Source organism: Ursus americanus, chromosome 5, assembly GCF_024610735.1.
Source record: "Ursus americanus isolate L20-20 chromosome 5, mUrsAme1.1.p, whole genome shotgun sequence".
NCBI lineage: Eukaryota > Metazoa > Chordata > Mammalia > Carnivora > Ursidae > Ursus > Ursus americanus.
The window spans coordinates 3,342,285-3,360,794 of record NC_142131.1 but is presented as its reverse complement, the minus strand read 5'-3'; the positions used below and the strand labels follow the sequence as shown (position 1 = coordinate 3,360,794).

The window sequence follows — 18,510 nt, the reverse complement described above, 5'->3', positions numbered from 1 at the left end:
GCTAACTAGGAAGGAAGATGGGACAGGGAAAGCAGTCATACTGTGAGTACATCCTTGGACCAAAGATTATAGAGATGTGTCATCTGGTGATAGATTATCCCCTTGAGAATATGTTTTTTCCTCTCAAAGAGGCAGCCCTGATAGAAATCATGCTGTTGAACAAAGATTTGTATCCTGGGGATCTTTTCCCCAGAGGAAAGGCTTTTTCTTGATGGGAAAGAGACCGAGGAGATTATTACTTTGGGTTAGAGCAAACTCAATGACAATTCAAAGCTGTACAACATATATAATGTTGACAATTCAAGAATTTAATTTAGCAAGCACTTATTGTGCTCCTGCCATACAGACTGGGCGTGAACAACAACATTTTAGAGTCACATCAATGTGGTCTCAAATCAACCCATACCAGCTGTGTAACCCTGGATGAGTAACAGTCACTGGAAAATGAATAAGGATATGTCCCAGTATGTCCCAGAGTTACTGTGAGAATTAAATGAGAAAATACACAAGTCATCTACCACCGCCTGACACATAGCAGGAACATTTAGATCCTTCTTAAGGCTTAGATACTATCATGGGAATTTAAATAAAGGGTATATGAAGGACAGAAAAGGTGGGATTTAAGCTAGCCCTACCTAGATCATCTAATCTTACGGATGGTACGGGGGAAAACTACACCAGCTAAGCAAACATCAACAAATGTACAGACGAGTAAATCTGAATAAACACGCTGGGGGCTAGATCACAGAAGGCCTTGAAAGCTGAGAGAGAAACTTCAAACTTTATAATGGAATAGTGAACATTTCTGCATTGGATTTTACAAATCTTAAGTAGAACTTGGACATCCATGAAGTAGCAGTAGAAGGGTAGCAACAGCAAAGAAAGAGAAAGGAAAGAAAGGAAAGGAGGAAGGAGGGGAGGAAGAGAGGAAGGGGACAAGGAAGGGAGTGGCTGTAGGGAAAAGAGGGAGTTATATCCCTAAGTAAATAAGCTGTGAAAGTGATTTGGGAATTTCTACCTTACTGCCTGTAAATATACTTTATGTAAAAATATAGTTCACAGAGAACATTTAAGTAAGACTCTTTCTTTTTTTCTTAAGTAATTCAAATGTTGTTAAAAATTATTGGGTAAATATTTAGGGAGAATATATATAGTTGGAATAAGAGGTACATGGTAGGTGATTACATATTTCTCATATACATTTTCAAAGACACTGATTTGTATTAGCAGAATATCTGTATATTATTATAGTACTTTGAGTAGTGCCAAAGGCTTTTTTTTTTTTTGCTTGTGATATTTTCAAAAACACAAATTTCAGGGATATGATTAAAGATCTAATTAGTTTTATCCTAAAATAATTTTTTGATATTTAATCATTTCCAAAAGTGATTAAATATGTCAAGCAATTAGTGTTGTCTATATTGTTTTTTTAGAAATGTTAGTAAAATAGTTTCATATTATCATTAATCTGTAATCATTAAGAGGTAATCAATTTTTTTTTAAAGATTTTATTTATTTATGTGACCGAGAGACAGCCAGCGAGAGAGGGAACACAGCAGGGGTAGTGGGAGAGGAAGAAGCAGGCTCCCAGTGGAGGAGCCTGATGTGGGGCTCGATCCCGGTACGCCAGGATCACGCCCTGAGCCAAAGGCAGACGCTTAACGACTGCGCTACCCAGGTGCCCCAAGAGGTAATCAATTTTTAACACTTAATTAAAAAGTACTATGAGTATGTAGCTAAATAAAACAGGCATAAAAGATACTATCATCATTAACTTTCAGGAGGAACTATTAAAATATTAATTCCAAAAAAAGTAAAAATAAAACTCACCTTCTGTAGCCAAATTGAGACACAAGGTTTGTGAAAGAAATGGTGACAGGGAAGCTCTGTTGCTATATCATCCTTAATATACTCACTGCAACAGATTGGACAGCACTGCTCCTGACCAATCGCTGAAAACAAAAAATAATCTCATCAATCCCACAGAGTTCAATTTTAATAAAACTGAAAATCAACATATTAACTCACAGATGATACCTATGATAGAAGACCCAATCTTTGAAAAAGTAATTTGCAAACATGTTTCTGCAATACATGACAATTTGGAATTTAATAAATATTGCTTTTATAGAAAAGTTGGCTGGGGCACATTTGTTCCAGCCCATGACTTAATAAATTAAAAATATTCTTCTACTAGGTGAAAGTTTGTCAGAATCTGGTTTCATAGAAAAACTGATGAAAGTTTCTAACAGTCAGTATTTTCTCTTTCAGGTGCATTGATAATATACTTAAACATGCAATGTGTCATTTGACATCAGAGATCAACTTTGTCCTTACCAGTGTGGTCTTCAAGAACAAGGGTCTCTGGAAGACCATCAATGCTCTCCTTACTGGCTGGTGGATTGGCCACCTCAACATCCACTGCAAGAGACTCTAAATGTGCCAGTGCAGTCTGAAAAAGACATCACAGTTCCTTGTTAGAAAACACTTTAAAACAGTAATAAACTATTTTTAAGGTATCTTTCAAAATTATATGCACCACTATTCTCTTCTGCTTCAGTCCCCTGCCCTTTTTGTCTCCTCCCAAAAGGAACCACCATCACACCATCAAAAAACATACCAAAAGAAGCACCGTACTTTTCACAAGAACAATAAAAATCTATCTTGTCTCAATAACCATCTACTTGCCCACCATATTTGTATCTTCAGAAGAGTGGTTACCTCTTCCAACTTATGAGTTCCTGTGTGGAATCAACAACATGAAAAAAAGTAAACTTTTGGACAGGCTCAACATAGGAAAGATAAAATATGACTGAGGTTACCTGATGATGTTCAAGGTATAGAAGCAAATAATGTATTCCTGAATGGCTGTATCTATCATGGCATAGAAGCAGCACACCCACACGATGAGTTCACTAATATTACTAGGTTATCTGGGATGTGAACTTTATTTAGGGGTTCAATGTCTATATAAAGCTACTATTCTAACAAGGATGAATGGAACAACAGATCATATGACCTCCTACTATAATCCTTCTGTGGTTTGATTAGCCTTCTGGATACAATTAAATTAGAACTACAGGTGGGATTTACAGTCATGGGATCCAAAAGGTAGAAACCCAAATACCCATCAATGGATGAATGGATAAACAAAACTGTGGTAGGTAAAGGTAAGTATACAGTCAAATTCAGAGTATTATGGTACTATAATGTAGTAATGTGTCAACTGCTTTATTCTAGTATAAAGGTTAAAGGACAGGAGTTATCACTATAGCTACAATAATTTGTTAACAATATACAATATAAAAAGAGGTAAATTGTAACATCAAAAATATAAAAGGGAGGAACAAGAGTAGAATTTTTGTATGTAATATAGTTTAGTTGTTATCACCATAAAATAGAGTGTTAAGATATTTTACGTAAGCCTCATGGTAACCAAAAAGCACAAATCTATGTTAGATTCACAAAAGATAAAGAGAAGGAAATCAAACAATACCAATATGGAAAATCAAGTCACAAAAGAAGGCAGCAAGAAAGGGAGAAAGGAAAAAGAGAACTACAAAATAGCTAGACAACAATTAGTAAGATGGTATTAGTTAAGTCCTTACTTATCAGTAATTATCCTAAATGTCAATGGACCAAATTCTCTAGGCAAAAGGCACAGAGTGGCTGACTGGATTGAAAAAGCAAGACCCAACTGTATGCTGCCTACAAGAGACCCACTTCAGCTTTAAGGACACACAGGCTCAAAGTAAAGGGATGGAAAAAGATGTTCCATGAAAATGGAAACCAAAGAAAGCAGGGGTAGCTACACTTGTATCAGAAAAAATAGACTTCAGGCCAAAAGTGGTAACAAGTGACAAAGAAGGTTATTCTTTAATGATAAAGGGTCAATTCATCAAGAGGATATAACAATGACAAATAAATATGCATCCAACATTACAGCACACCTAAGTATATTAAGCAAATAAAAGCAGATCTGAAGTGAGATACTACAACAATAAATAATAGTAGGGGACTTGAACACCTCACTTTAAAGAATGGATCATCCAGATAGAAAATAAAAAAGAAAACATTAGACCCGAACTACACTTTAGATAAAATAGATCTAAGAATATCCAAAACATTCCATGTAACAGCAAGAGACTACACATTCTTCTCAAGTGCACACAAAACATTCTCTAGGATAGATCATATGACAGGTTACAAAACAAGTCTTAGCAAATTTAAGAAGACTGAAATCATACCAACTCTCTTTCTGACCAAAATGGCAAGAAACAAAAAAAATCAACAACAGAAAGAAAATGGGAAAATTTACAAATACGTAAAAATTAAACAACACACTCCCGAACAACCAAAGGGTCAAAAAAGAAATAAAAAAATATCTTGAAACAGAAGCAAATGGAAACAACACGCCACCACTTATAGGATGAAGCAAAAGCAGTTCTGAGAGGGAAGTTTATAGTGATAAATGCCTACATTAAAAAAAAAGATCTCGAATAAACAACCTAACTTTACACCTCAAGGAAACAGAAAAAGAATGAAGTCAAAAGTTGGCAGAAAGAAGTAACAAATATTAGAGCAGAAATAAATGAAACAGAAATCAGAAAAATAATATAAAATATCAATAAAACTAATAGCTGTTTTTAAAAAAATAAACCAAAATGATAAATATTTAGACTAAGAAAAAAAGAAGAGACTCAAATAAAATTAGAAATGAAAGAAGAGAGGTTACAGCTGACACTACAAAAATACAAAGGATCATGGGAGACTACCATGAATAATTATACACCAACAAATTGGATAACCTACAAGAAATGGCTAGATTCCTAGAAACATACACAACATGCCGACATCAAGAAGAAATAGAAAATCTGAACAGACTAACACAAGTTAAGAATATTGAATCAGTAATCAAAAATTTCCCAACAAAGAAAAGCCCAGGTTTGGATGGCTTCCCTGGAAAATCCTATCAAACATTTAAAGAATTAAAGCCAACCCTTTTCAAGAAGCTCTTCTAAAAAAAAAATGAGAGAGGGAACACTCTCAAACTCATTTTATGAAGCCAGCATTATCCTGCTGTCAGAGTCAAATTAGGACGTAAGAAAGAAAATTACAGCCCAATAACCCTGATGAACATAGATGCAAAAATCCTCAACTAAATACTAGCAAGCTGAACTCAACAGCACATGAAAAGGATCATACACCACAATTAAGTGGGATTTATCCCTGGATGCAAAAATGGTTTCAACACATGCAAATCAATAAATATGATATACCACATTTAAAGAATAAGAGATAAAAATCATATGAACATCTTAATAGATACTGAAAAACACATTTGAGAAAATATATCATTCTTTCATGATAAAAGCTCTCAACAAATTAGGTATAGAAGGAACGTACCTCAACATAATTAAGGCATCCATATATGACAAGACCACAGCTAATACCATAATCAACAATGAGAGGCTGAAAGCTTTTCCTTTAAGAACAAAAACAAGATAAGGATGCCCACTCTCACCACTCCTATTCAACACCGTACTGAAAGTCCTACCCAGAGCAATCAGGCAAGAAAAAGGAATAAAAGGCATCCAAATTGGAAAGGTGTCTTTGTTTGCAGACATCATCTTTTATATAGAAAATCCTAAAGACTCCACCAAAAAGCTGTTAGGACTAATCAACAAATTCAGGGAGGTTGTATGGTACAAAATCAAGATATATTAATCAGTTGTGTTTCTATACACTAACAATGAAATATCTGAAAAAGAGATAAAGAAAACAATCCCAATCCCAATGCATCGAAAGCAATAAAATACTTAGGAATAAACTTAACCAAGAAGGTGAAAGATTCTGTTTATTGAAAATTGAAAGATGTAAGAGACTGAAGATACAATGGAAAGATATTCCATGTTAAGGAACTGGAAGAATTAGTATTAAAATGTCCATATTACCCAAAGCAATCTATAGATTTAATGTAATTCCTATCAAAATTTCAATGAAATTTTTCACAGAAATAGAAAAAAATCCTAAAATTTGTATGAAACCACTGCAGACCCTGAACGGCCAAAGCAAAGAACAAAGGCATCACACTTCCTGATTTTAAACTATACTACAAAACTGTAGTAATCAAAAACAGTATGGTACTGGCATAAAAACAGACGCATAGACCAGTGGAACAGAGTCAAGAACCCAGAAATACATCCTGGAATATATGGACAATTAGTATTTTTGACAAGGGAGCCAGGAATATTCACTGGGGAAAGGATGATGTCTTCAATAAATGACATCAGAAAAATCAGATAATCACATGCAGAAGAATAATTGCATACATGAAATTGGACCTGTATCTTAACACCACTCACAAAAATTAACTCCAAATGGATTAAGGACTTAAACATAAGATCTGAAACCATAAAATTTCTAGAAGAAAACACTGCTCCTTGACACTGATCTTGCCAATGATTTTTAGGTATGACAACAAAAGCACAGCAACAAAAGGAAAAATAACTAAGTGGACTACTTTAAATTAAAAAGCTTCTGTATATCAAAAGCCAAACTAAAGAGTGGAGGAAAACATTTGCAAATCATGTATCTGATAAGGTGTTGATATCTGAAACATATATGGAACTCAAATAACTCAGTAAAAAATAAATAAATAAATAAAAATAAAAAAAATTTAAAAATGGGTAGAGGAAATGAACATTTTCCCAAAGAAGACACATGAACGAATAAGTACATGAAAAGATGCTCAACATCACTAATCACCAAAGAAATGCAAACCAAATCACAATGAGGTATCACTTCACAACAGTTACAATGGCTATCACCAAAAAGCAAGAAATAACGTGTTGGCAAAGACGAGGAGATAAGGGAACCCCTTGGAGACGGTTGGTGGGAATGTAAATTGGTACAGCCAATATGGAAAACAGTATAAAAGTTCCTCCAAAAATTAACAGAACTACCATATGATCTGACAATTTCACCTCTGAGTATATATCTAAAAATGAAATCAGGATCTTGAAGAGATATCTGCACTCCTATGTGCACTGCGGTATTATTCACAACAGCCAAGCTATGGAAACAACCTAAGTGTCCATCAACGGATGAATGGATACAGATGAGGTACCTATATATACACACTGGAATATTATTCAGCCATAAGAAAGAAAAAAATCCTGCAAAGTGAAATAAGTCAGAGAACATAAGTATTGTATCATATAACTTAAATGTGGAATCTAAAAAATCTGAACGCACAGAAACAGAGAGTAGAATGGTGAGGAGTAGGGGAAGCAGGAAGATGGTGGCCCAAGGGTACAAACTTCCAGTTACAAGATGAATAAATTCTGGGGATCTAATGTATTAACATGGTGATATAATTAACAATACTGTATTATATACCTGAAAGTTTCTAAGAGTAAAAACCTTAAATGTTCTTACCACAGGAAAAAAATGGAAATTATGTGAGGTGATGGAGGTGTTAACTAACCCTAATGTGATAATCACTTTGCTCTATGTAAGTGTATCAAACGAATACTCTGTATACCTTAAACTCATACAATGTTATATGTCACTTATACCTCAATAAAGCTGAGAAAAATGCGGTGTATCATACAATGAAATATTATTCAGCTTTCAAAAGGAAATTCTGACACATGCTACAACATGGATGAATCTTTAAAGCATATGCTAAGTGAAATGAACTAGTCACAGAAGGATAAATACAGTATGATTCCACTTAAATGAGGTACTTAAAGTAGTAAAACAGAGACATAAAGTAGAACGGTGGTTCCATGGGTTGGGGAGAGGAGGAGGAGGGAGTTACTGTTTACAACGTACTTAATGCTACTTAACTATATAGTAAATAATGGTAAGAAGGGTAAATTTTACATTATGTGCATGTTACCACAATAAAAAGCAAACTGAGCCTCCCATGTAGGAGGAGGGTTCTGCCTGACAGTTAACGTTGCCCTCTCTTGGATGGCAGACGTAACCTTTATATACTCTTCCAGGATTTAGCCCAGATAATCTCACAATGAACTATGTCTTTCCAAAAAGGATCTGTGGGGACTTACAATAGAGGACAGGGCCAAGGCCTAAGCAAAGTGAGAACTAAAAAAGGGGAAAGCAAAAAAGGTTCATCATGAGTTAGTAAATAAAGTTAATAATCCTGAACACCAATTTGACACTGAATTTGCAGAGGCTGCAAAAAGAAAAACAGTGTGCCAGGAAAGGCATTACTGACTCTTAGCTCCAAATTCACCTTTCATTTCTGTTCTGTTAAAATAGATCTGGGCCTTTTGAATATTTTTCCCTTTTTGGCCAGCATGAGGTTTTGTCAGTAGAGGGCTCTGGAGAGATCGCACGAAGGACTTTGCTTCTTGGTTCTAGTGGCCTTGCTGGGCAGGCCCCTGTAGCGGTAACGGCTCCCTATTGTGGGCTTATGCATAACAGATGACTTCTTCAGCATGAGGCTCCTCTAGTGTGAGTGGCTTCTCCTGAGCCTAGCTCCAGAAGCACATGCCGTTTCTCCAGCGCCTGACAGACACAGTGTAAGGTAGCCAGCAGCTTCCCCTGGCACCCATCTTGGGTGGCTTTGCAGCAGTTGCTTCCAGTTAGTCACCTCCCTGTAAACAGTTTCTCTAGCACTCCAGAGGGCAGATTTCCAGCAAGTTCTGCCAGCAGGGTAGCACAAGAACTTCTCTAAGAGCAATGGCTGCGTCCTCCCCAATAGTCTGGATCTCAGCCCTGGGTGGAGATGGGGGTGGGGTGTGTGTGCTCTACTTCAGTCCTAAGGTTATTCCTTAAATCTGCTATTCCTGCTTCTGGCCAACAGGAATGGAATATTATCAATCCAAAGCCCGATTACAAATAATTGCATTAATCACAATCAAACTACCACTGTGGTCCACTGTAATAAGTGCCAACTAATACATGTGTCTTGGGAGCCCAGGTGCCTGCTGCACTTGACCTTAGGGCAATAATAATGACTATAAAATCTAACGTGGGATGGGATCCTTTAGAGTACCCTTGCTCACATATGAAGAGAAAAAGACAAACTCAGGCCCATTTACTCTCAGAGCGAGGTATTGTATAAGAACCACAGAGTTTCCATGATAGCCCTAGAACAAACAACTTATCTCTGAAGATCAAACACAAAATTTAATTGTGTGAACTACTGAATTAAAATGAGAGTTTAATCCTGTCTTGTCAAGTTTTTTAAAAGTTGTGTCACTGATTGGTTCAATCAGGATTCTGATATTTAAAATGGGAACATCTGGTTGGACTTAGAGGAAACAGACTATTTTGAATTCCCAAGTCACTCAGAGCCTCCTTTTTCCAGTAGAAATAGCATACAGACCAGCTTTCTTCAACTTGAGAATCCTGTGATGCTCTCACTTGGAATGTACATCTCTTATTACTTCTATGCCCAACAGTGAAGTTACCAGAAAACGACAACATTCACCCCTCCCCTCCAAAAAGGCAGGATAATTGAGAACACATACTCTTCGGGAATGGAGATTTGGGTCACTCCACCAAGTAAAGAATCCTAACCAGCTGAGAGTCTTGCTGAAGGCACAGAAAATATGGAATGGGTTACCGAAGAAGGAAACCACAGCTATCAATTACAGCCTGTGACCAAATATAAAAACAATGACTAATAGGCTTTGCATATTTTCTATCTGCAAATCATTTTCTTTTTCTCTCTCCTTCCCATTTTTATTTCATATAGCAGTTAACTTTACAACTTAATCTTTCTATAAGAGAATATTCAATGTGACTGACTGAATTTGTAGAGTAATTAATATTTAGTGATGGATATAATGACCCTTGGGAGTCTATTCATCTGTTCATTCTTGAGAAAGGGTGAAAACTTCTTCGTTTTAAGAATAGCTATATCTCGTTAGGTGGAATAGTTGCATTGCTGTTGAATAGAGTTCAAATATGTGTAGAAAGGTGTATATGGGATCCAACTGGACTGTTCTCCAGTTATCAATTATTGCTCCTCAAATCCAAATTCACTATTTTTGTCAGCTCTGTGAAAATGGATTTGGGCTATTTAAGTATCTTCCTCTGATAGCTGTCACACCGTTAACTAAGCTTTGTTCACAGAAGACACTGAAGAGACACGGCAGAAGGAAAAGGGCTTTGCTTCTAATCCCCTTGTGCCTGCTTGACACAGGCTTCCATGGCATGCATGGTTTTCTCCAGCAGCAGACTTCTGCAATGCCCACAGCTTCTCCAGCATCTAGCTCTTATAATGCATGCTGCCAGCAGCATTCAGTGGCCAGTAGCTTCCCCCAGCATCCACCTTGGACAGTTCTGTAGCAGAGTGCTTCCAGTTAGACATCTCCCTATAAATAGGTTCCCCCAGCAGCACCCCAGGGCTGATTTCCAGCAAGTTCTGCCAGTCCAGCACTCCAGTGACTTCTCTGCCATTCAGCAAGCCACAGCTGTGCCATCTCCATCAAAGTTTGAATCCCAGCCTTGGAATGGAGTGGGGATTCTTTCTTAGGTGATCTGAGCCCGACATGTGGTGGCCATTCCTTGCATGTGCTTTTTCTGTATTCTTTAGAAGTATCTTTATTCCTTACTAAGTAAATCCTTGTTACTCTAATCCCCAATTACAGTTAACAATTCTTTATATTAAACTTTACCATCAGGAAATAGAAATGGAAAGTAATAGCCTATTACTTGTCCCTTCTTTCTCAGATAACTATAATCATGAATCTCCTCCAATTTCCTGTGTACTTCTCAAGACATACTGTTAAGAATTCATCTGTACAGTACCAGACATTAAAAAAAAGGTGGGGATACTATTTATAGCAAATTCCACTTTTGGTAGGATAGTTATGCTCTGATACATGTTTGTCTCAATAGGTTCATTATTCCTTTCTGATGATTAGCACATTTGCAGTGCTAATACATACCTGGAATTTCACATATGTAAAAATAATTTACTGGCTTGGTACTGTACTAATACTTAAGGTGATCTGGAGTCTTAAGCAACAAGAGTATGAGAGACTGCTTTAAAAACACTGCTATGAAAATCGATAAAAATACAAAAATCTATCTACACCTCAGGCAGTATATTTTCCTGTTAGTCCAAGTGTCAGAAAGACAACAAAATAGACTAAATAGGACAATTCGAATATACTTGGGTTTAAAGTAGCATAATTCTTTGTCAGTACAAAATTTAGTTTTTAAAGAATAAAACACAATTTAGTTTTGAAAGAATGAAGATTTATAACGAGTGATTTAATATTGATTTTTGAATGATCACTGAATCCAGATTTGCTAGATGATTACCACCTGACTGATTTGAATAAATTTTTCAATACAGCCACTTATTGAGAGCTTACACTGCATCAACTAAGTGCTTTAACATAATGTCACAATGATCCATAAGGTAATTTTATTATTCCCACTTTGTAGATGAGGACCTGAAACTTCAGGTTAACTGAATGGTGCAAGGTCACACAGCCTAAATCAATCTATCGAACTCAAAAGCACATGCTCTTACCTCATGGACTACTTTCCTAAGGCCGATAGCCCAGTGTATATGAGGCGCTCTGTAAGTGTATAAAGACTTTCCAGGGCTCCATGGACATGGAGAGTCTTAAGAGACTCCATTTCAATTCAATTAACTTTCTTTCATAACCTTTCCTCATACTGATCCGCCTAAAAATGTACAGGCAGTCAAAGTAGCATGCTGGTTCTCCGTTTCCATGTTCCTTTTTACATTAACCTTTTCCCCACTTTATAAATAAAAGCATACTTCTTACCCATTCAAAAGGGCAATCTGAAATACTGGGGTCAAACTGAAGTAATGACTGAGTTACAGTTTTGTAGGTAGGCTCCAGTCATGTGCTTTCAAAAAAAATTGGAGGATCTAGACAATCTGTCAAGTTGATGTGATTTTGGCAAATATCTCAGAAATACTAGGTGACGTTGCTATAATAAACTTCTTCCATCCCCATCAATTTTTTATGTGAACTAGGTTTTTTCAAGCTTACATTCATAAAGATGAAAAACAAAATTGATGTTGAACTATATTTCATTTTAGGAATAAATAAAATTCACTCATAAACGTAATATGGAAGAAAAAAAGTCTCCCTCTATCTCATTAAAAAATACATTTCTGGTAAAATTTTACTTTATGTTTCAATATTTATCAACATTTATAAATTTGTTTTTGATGCTACAACTGGATGCTACAAACAATTTTAACTCTAAACCAATTTTTTATACATTTAATTCTTGACAAATTTTTTATTTTTATTGCAAAGAGATATGATACGTAAACAATATTGGTTAGGGTGCAAAGGGAAATATTTTTTTTCAAAACTGGCTGGGAGTAAAAACCTTTATTATCATTATATCAAACAGTTAAAGATCTTAAATATTTTGTCCTGTTCGCACTCAAATTTGAGACAAGATAGGAGGCAAATGTTTACTGTCAATATTTTCACCAAAAGCCTCTATCTGGAAAAATAGATCAGTCTGGTATTAAGAAAATAGCAGAAATGGAAACAACCAGTGCTGCAGAGAGATCAGGCTGCTTGAGAAAAAAAAAAAAGCACACAGTTTACCTTATTAGTTGTTTTTGTTTCATTTAAAGAACGTTGTTCAATTTAAAAGGAAAGATCAAAAATCAAAAAATCATAAATTTTTTCAGCTTCATTTTTCAAAATGATTAAACAACTAGATACTAGACACAGAAAAATAAAGATTTCTAGACAGTGATAAGAAGATGGAACTGTATTGATGGTCAACTGAATTCAAATAAAGCAAAGCAGAGCACTAAATATGAGGAAGCTGTGAAACAGTAGCGAAGGGAGACACTTAACACCATTAGTCAGAAGCAGGAGGATAGACAGGTCAAAACGACCTGTCACTGGGCTCCCTAAGAGCAGACAGAAGCCAACAATGTGGGGACTGTAAGTTCCCTGGACATACTACGTTCTTTCTTGACTCTTTCTTTGCTGACTCTGCTAGTGACTTTACACAGTATGACCCCCACCCACCCGACCAATCTTTCTGCTGCTTCAAGAAGCCAATCAAACGTCACATTTCCTACTGGTAACAAATAATAAAACTTCTATTTTAATTCTCAAAATTTCTTTTTAAAAATATCTTTATACCGTAGGAGATCATAAACCACTCGCATACTAATGGGAAAAACTGTTTAATAAGCACTGTGAAACCAGACTCCAGAATGTATATATTCCATTGTGGTCACTTAAAATTTATCGAACTCAAGAAAATTAGTGACCCTTCATCTTTATATATTATATTTCTGATACAAACTATTACACTGTGCTACTATTTCATGTGTCAGAATTTAGCAAGGCAAGAAATAATCTGGGAAAAGTCCTAAGTGTATTGTCCTATGATGTTCTTTCTTTCTCCTAGCACACAGTATTCCTGCTATGGTTACTTTAAAAAAAAAAAAAAAAAGACACATCAAACAAAGCATATAACTGATCAATGATCTCCCTGGAAGATTAAACAAGACATAAAAAAAGTGATGTCAAAGCAAAGCTACCTTAAGTGTGTGGATGTGTAAATAGATAGGTTGGTCTATCTACCCACCTACCTACCTACTGTCTAATTTGTGAATCTAAACTGGACTTTCTAACTTCAGAAAATGTCAAGATAAAATGCTGTTATAATGTCCCTGAAAGTTCTCTCATTCATTTTTGTTCTCTCACTTTTGACTCATTCACATTCGTATTTTTCGACTTTGGAAATCATTTCAGAAATAGTAACTTAAAGAACAGACTTCTAATAATGAAATCCACTAGTGCAGTGGTAGCTCCCAAACATGAAAGTTTGGGCTTCTGAGCTTAGGAAAACACAATTACAAGTAAGTATTTGTGTTTTAGTCAAATACGGAAAAGAAGGCAAGACAAAATTATGTGCCACACTTAAGTATGTATGTGTATGGAGATAACGGGAGTAAAATTTCTAACTTCGTAAAGCAGCAAGGTAGTATAAAGAAGCCATGAGGACAAAAAAAGAGAAGTGATTTGTAATATATCCTTAAAAATCTTCCACCTCATTTCACAAATATACCTGTGTGTGTGTATATAAAATACTCAGATTCACAGACCCAGATAATTCAAGAAAGGAAAAGTGTATTTTCTAAATGTAAGCAAAACATTTTCTATTCTGCACTAACTAGGAAATACTGCAAATTCTAGGCAAATTGGCAGAATGTCTAGAGTGATTTATATACATACACTAGTGGCAATCACCATTCAGTAAATGTTACTGATGAAAAATTATTCACCTTTTCTTAAAAGCAGTTAAAAAAACTTTTAATTTTTATAATTTTGCATCCCACCAACTTATATATGGGCATCAGCAAGAGTCCCTAAAATACCTCCATAGCCTGGGCTAAGCGTTCTTCCAGTGCCATGTAGGTGAGGAACTGAGGATCCACGTAAGAAATCGCTTCAGCAACTCCTAGTCCATCTGCAAAGCCGTCGAACAGGCTGAAAAAAATATATAAACATGATTTGGGAAATCTTTATGAAGATATAATTATATTAGCATTCCAATAAGCCAATAAACATAGTATAAGCAGAAAATATTAAATATTTAATAATATTTTAATATAAAAATATTTTAAAAGAAATAAAATACTTTATTATAAATCTTGTGTGGTGAGGGGCAGGAAGAACCCAACAGAAAAGTGAAATACTAAGCATGAGGAGTTAGGATACCACTACCTCTCCTAGCTTACTAGGACACAAAATTTATAGGAAAATTCTTACGTTTCTAGTTCTAACTCTGGGGATTGCTTAGGGCTGCAATAAAGGTAGTACTTTTTCCCCTCTTAATTCTTTCCCATATATTTCCCCTTCTGTTGGTTTGAGATGCCAACCTAAATTTACATGAGAACATGGTAAAGACAATTACTGCATTTATTTCAATTCTATCATTAGTCAAAGCCTCTTTTTCTCCTTGTACTGCTTAATTACTTAGGCCTTAAACAATATTTTATTTTCTCAAGTCTTTCTCTTTAATCTCTCTTCTATTCTCCTGAGAAGTAGGCCTCCTCTGTCATTACTCAGTTTGAAAAATAGTTAGCTCTTAACTTCTCATTTTTATTATCTTTTTTTTTTACTAAAGGACTATAATCCCCTTAAAGAAAATAAGTTTTATTCTGGTCCTAATCTCCTTCCTCCAGCCCTAGACATACATAGATTCCTCCTTTTCCTCTAGTCTTGGAAATACCATATACTTCAAAATTTGGAAACCATAGTATGTCCTCAGTCCTCTTCTTTTTAATCTTGCCTCCTTGGAAATTATATTCAAGTCCATTTCCTCAGTTATCCTCTCTGTAGGTTAATTCTTAAACCTTCACCTAATTCCTAACCCTCTTCAGCTCTTGACCTACATTTTTAGTTTTCTGTGGGGCACTTTACCTCGATTAACTCCCACCACCTCAAATCCAGTATCTCCAAAACTGAGCTTATTTTGTCTACCTAAAGGCAAACTTCTGTTGACTTCTGTGTTCCTATGAGAAGTCGAATACAGTCAGGAACATCCAGTTATACACACTAGCTCAAAATAATTTTGATGCCAACTTTTGTGCCATCATTAAAATTACAAATCTATTGCCAAAAGATACAAAAGTATTCTTACGAAGATTAAAGCTCAGTATTTAAAGATTAGCAGACACCACATAGTACAAAGAAAAATTCTCATATAATCACAGATTATAAAATTAAAATTTAAACTACAGGGGCGCCTGGGTGGCACAGCAGTTAAGCGTCTGCCTTCGGCTCAGGGCGTGATCCCGGCGTTATGGGATCGAGTCCCACATCAGGCTCCTCTGCTATGAGCCTGCTTCTTCCTCTCCCACTCCTCCTGCTTGTGTTCCCTCTCTCGCTGGCTGTCTCTATCTCTGTCAAATAAATAAATAAAATCTTAAAAAAAAAAAAAATTTTAAACTACAAATTAGTGAATCCAACCTTCCCTGTAACACTAGAACTAGCGTTGTGCAGTGAGATATACTGCAAAGAGGAAGAGACCTGGAGTCAAAATAGGGACTTAACTCCACATTTAACTGAGTCAGAGTTCAGCCATGTGAAAACTGTATTTAACTGTTACTCTGTTTCTTCATCTATAAAACAAATTAAATGAGTCGATGCATACACATGCCTAGCACAGAGATGGCACCAGAGTAGGCATTCAAGAAACAGCAAGAAGCCTGACTTACTGAAGTAAGTGCTCTAGTTCTGCCTGCTGAAGCAACACAAACTATGTCCACTTTTTCTCTGCAGAAAACTCCAAATGGTTAAGAGTCACTATCTCCTAATTCTTTTCTTCTCTAAACAAAGCTAGACATTCAAAGCAGAATTATCTACTTGTAAATTTGATCACTGCAAAATAATCAGCTAATATTAAAAATTCTAGTGTCATTCATTCAGCAATCACCATGGTTAATAAATGTTTCAGACAAAAATCACAAATGATACTAAAACTAGTAGACGGAAGTTTGGTAGTTTGAGAAGAAAGAAGTTATTTACATAGTTTTAACGTATTTTCCCACAAGATGCCGATTATTTATTTAAAAATATGGCAACAGTATAGTGAAGAAATCTGAAAGATAACACCTTAACCAACTGATGAGAATTAACATCACCAGTAATGGGACAATCTGGCAACACGTGCCTTCTGACATGAACTAAGAGAAACAAAATATCATTTCTATGGTGTTCCTGCTAAAAATCTGTAACTTGAATCTAATCACGACATCAAATCTAAGAGACATTCAGCAAAATAAATGGCCTATACTTTTCAAAAATGTCAAGGTTATGAAAGACAAAGAAAAACTGAGGAAATTTTCCGGACTAAAAGTGACTGAAGAAACATGTTAAGCAAGAACAATGAGTGATCTTGGTTGGACTAGGAAAAAAAATTTCTAATGGCATTGGCAGGACAACTACAGACATCTGAATAATATCTGTAAAGAACAGAATTGTTATCAGTGTTAATTCCTGATTTTGAGGATTTTACTTTCTAATATAAGAAAATGTTCTTGTTCTTCAGGACTTCATTCTAGACTATGGGTAAAAAGGCACCTTGTTTGCAACTTATAAATGGTGGGGAAAAAAAATACCATAAATATAGAGAAAGAAAGGAAAGAGAATAACACAAATGTGGTAAATGTTAACATTTAGGGAATATTAGTGAAGAACATATGGAAATTCTTTGCATTATTTTTGCCACTTTTCTGTATGCTTGAAGTAATATCAAAATTGTTTAAAAAATTCATGGTCATATCCACAGGGAATTAATTTCCCACAATCTTAGGTTAATAAATTATAACCCCAGTTTCTTATAGGAAGATAGGGAGGTTTAATAGTTATCAAAAAATAAATAAATGGTACAGTTGGGATTTGTCTTTATCTGAAATCAACTCCCAACACACTAGTTTGAGTATTTTACAACACTTCTATGACATCATCAAAACAAATAAACTTTATAGAGGATTTTTTCCATTTTCTTTTAAATTAGAATAAAGGATCAAAAAGTTTAACTTTTTGTTAAAGCTGTGCTAAAACAAAAAAATACATTAAATTTTGGCTTTAGAGAGAAGAACTGCTGCTGTTAGCCACGGCTTTTCCTTTTAGTTGTCAAAATGATGCTATTTTAAAAGGAAAATCAAATCATATTTTCACTTTATCAACCTGTAGTGACTGCCACATAAATTAATATAGCAAATAATGAGGTGTTGCCACATTTACATAAAAGTCAAAACAGTAACCTTCAGGATTTTGTCAAAAAAATCAATGCTAAAATGCTTTCTGTATTAAAAACAAAACAACTACTTTGAAGCTCCCCAAATTTGGGAACGATCAGCAACATCTCTAAAATCTTACAACAGCCATGTCCAGAAAGATCATCAGTGAATTAGAACCAAAAATAAAAAGTTTTCTAGTTTAAAAATTATATTCAAGAAATACCTCAATTATTTCTTCAAATTTTTATGTAGTACAACCTTTTTTGAAAGTTATTTAGAAATATATATCAAGATCTTAATAAATACTACTTATCTCAGTAATGTCACCTCTATTAAACTGCCCTAAAGAAATAACCTGAAATACAGAACAAGTTCTATGAGGGGAAAGGTTCACTGTAGTATTTCAATGGGGAAATGACCAATTAAATTTTAGTGCAACTATAGACTAGAGCATCTACATAATGGAGCTATAAAAAATGATTTTCATAAAATTTTGAAAATGTGCAAAAGAAAACATTTCTTCCTATTAAACCATAATTGCCTCCCAACATTCACAGACGATGCTAACTAAATCGACAATTCTGTCATCTGCTGAGCATTATGAGGAATGACTTTGCATAATGGAGACAGAAGACAGCAGCATCACAAGGAGTTCAGAAAGAGGGTAACAGGCAGATATGAGAGAGGCGGAAGAGGTAGGAGCACCAAGATCAACAAGACCAGGGCCAGGTGAGCCACTGCTTTCCCAT

At 35.3% G+C, this 18,510-nt stretch overlaps 1 protein-coding gene across 3 annotated transcripts in view; it reads right to left on the bottom strand.

Moving 5' to 3' along the window:
• Nucleotides 1–18,510, bottom strand: part of PJA2 (praja ring finger ubiquitin ligase 2) — an 81,460-nt gene that overhangs the window by 3,888 nt on the left and 59,062 nt on the right. For all 3 annotated transcript variants that reach the window (XM_045808259.2, XM_045808258.2, XM_087861933.1), the window contains 3 exons: nucleotides 14,390–14,501; nucleotides 2,338–2,452; nucleotides 1,831–1,952 (listed from right to left, as the gene is read on the bottom strand). In XM_045808259.2, coding sequence (XP_045664215.1) covers nucleotides 1,831–1,952; nucleotides 2,338–2,452; nucleotides 14,390–14,501 — 349 coding nt within the window. The remainder of the gene's footprint in view (nucleotides 1–1,830; nucleotides 1,953–2,337; nucleotides 2,453–14,389; nucleotides 14,502–18,510) is intronic.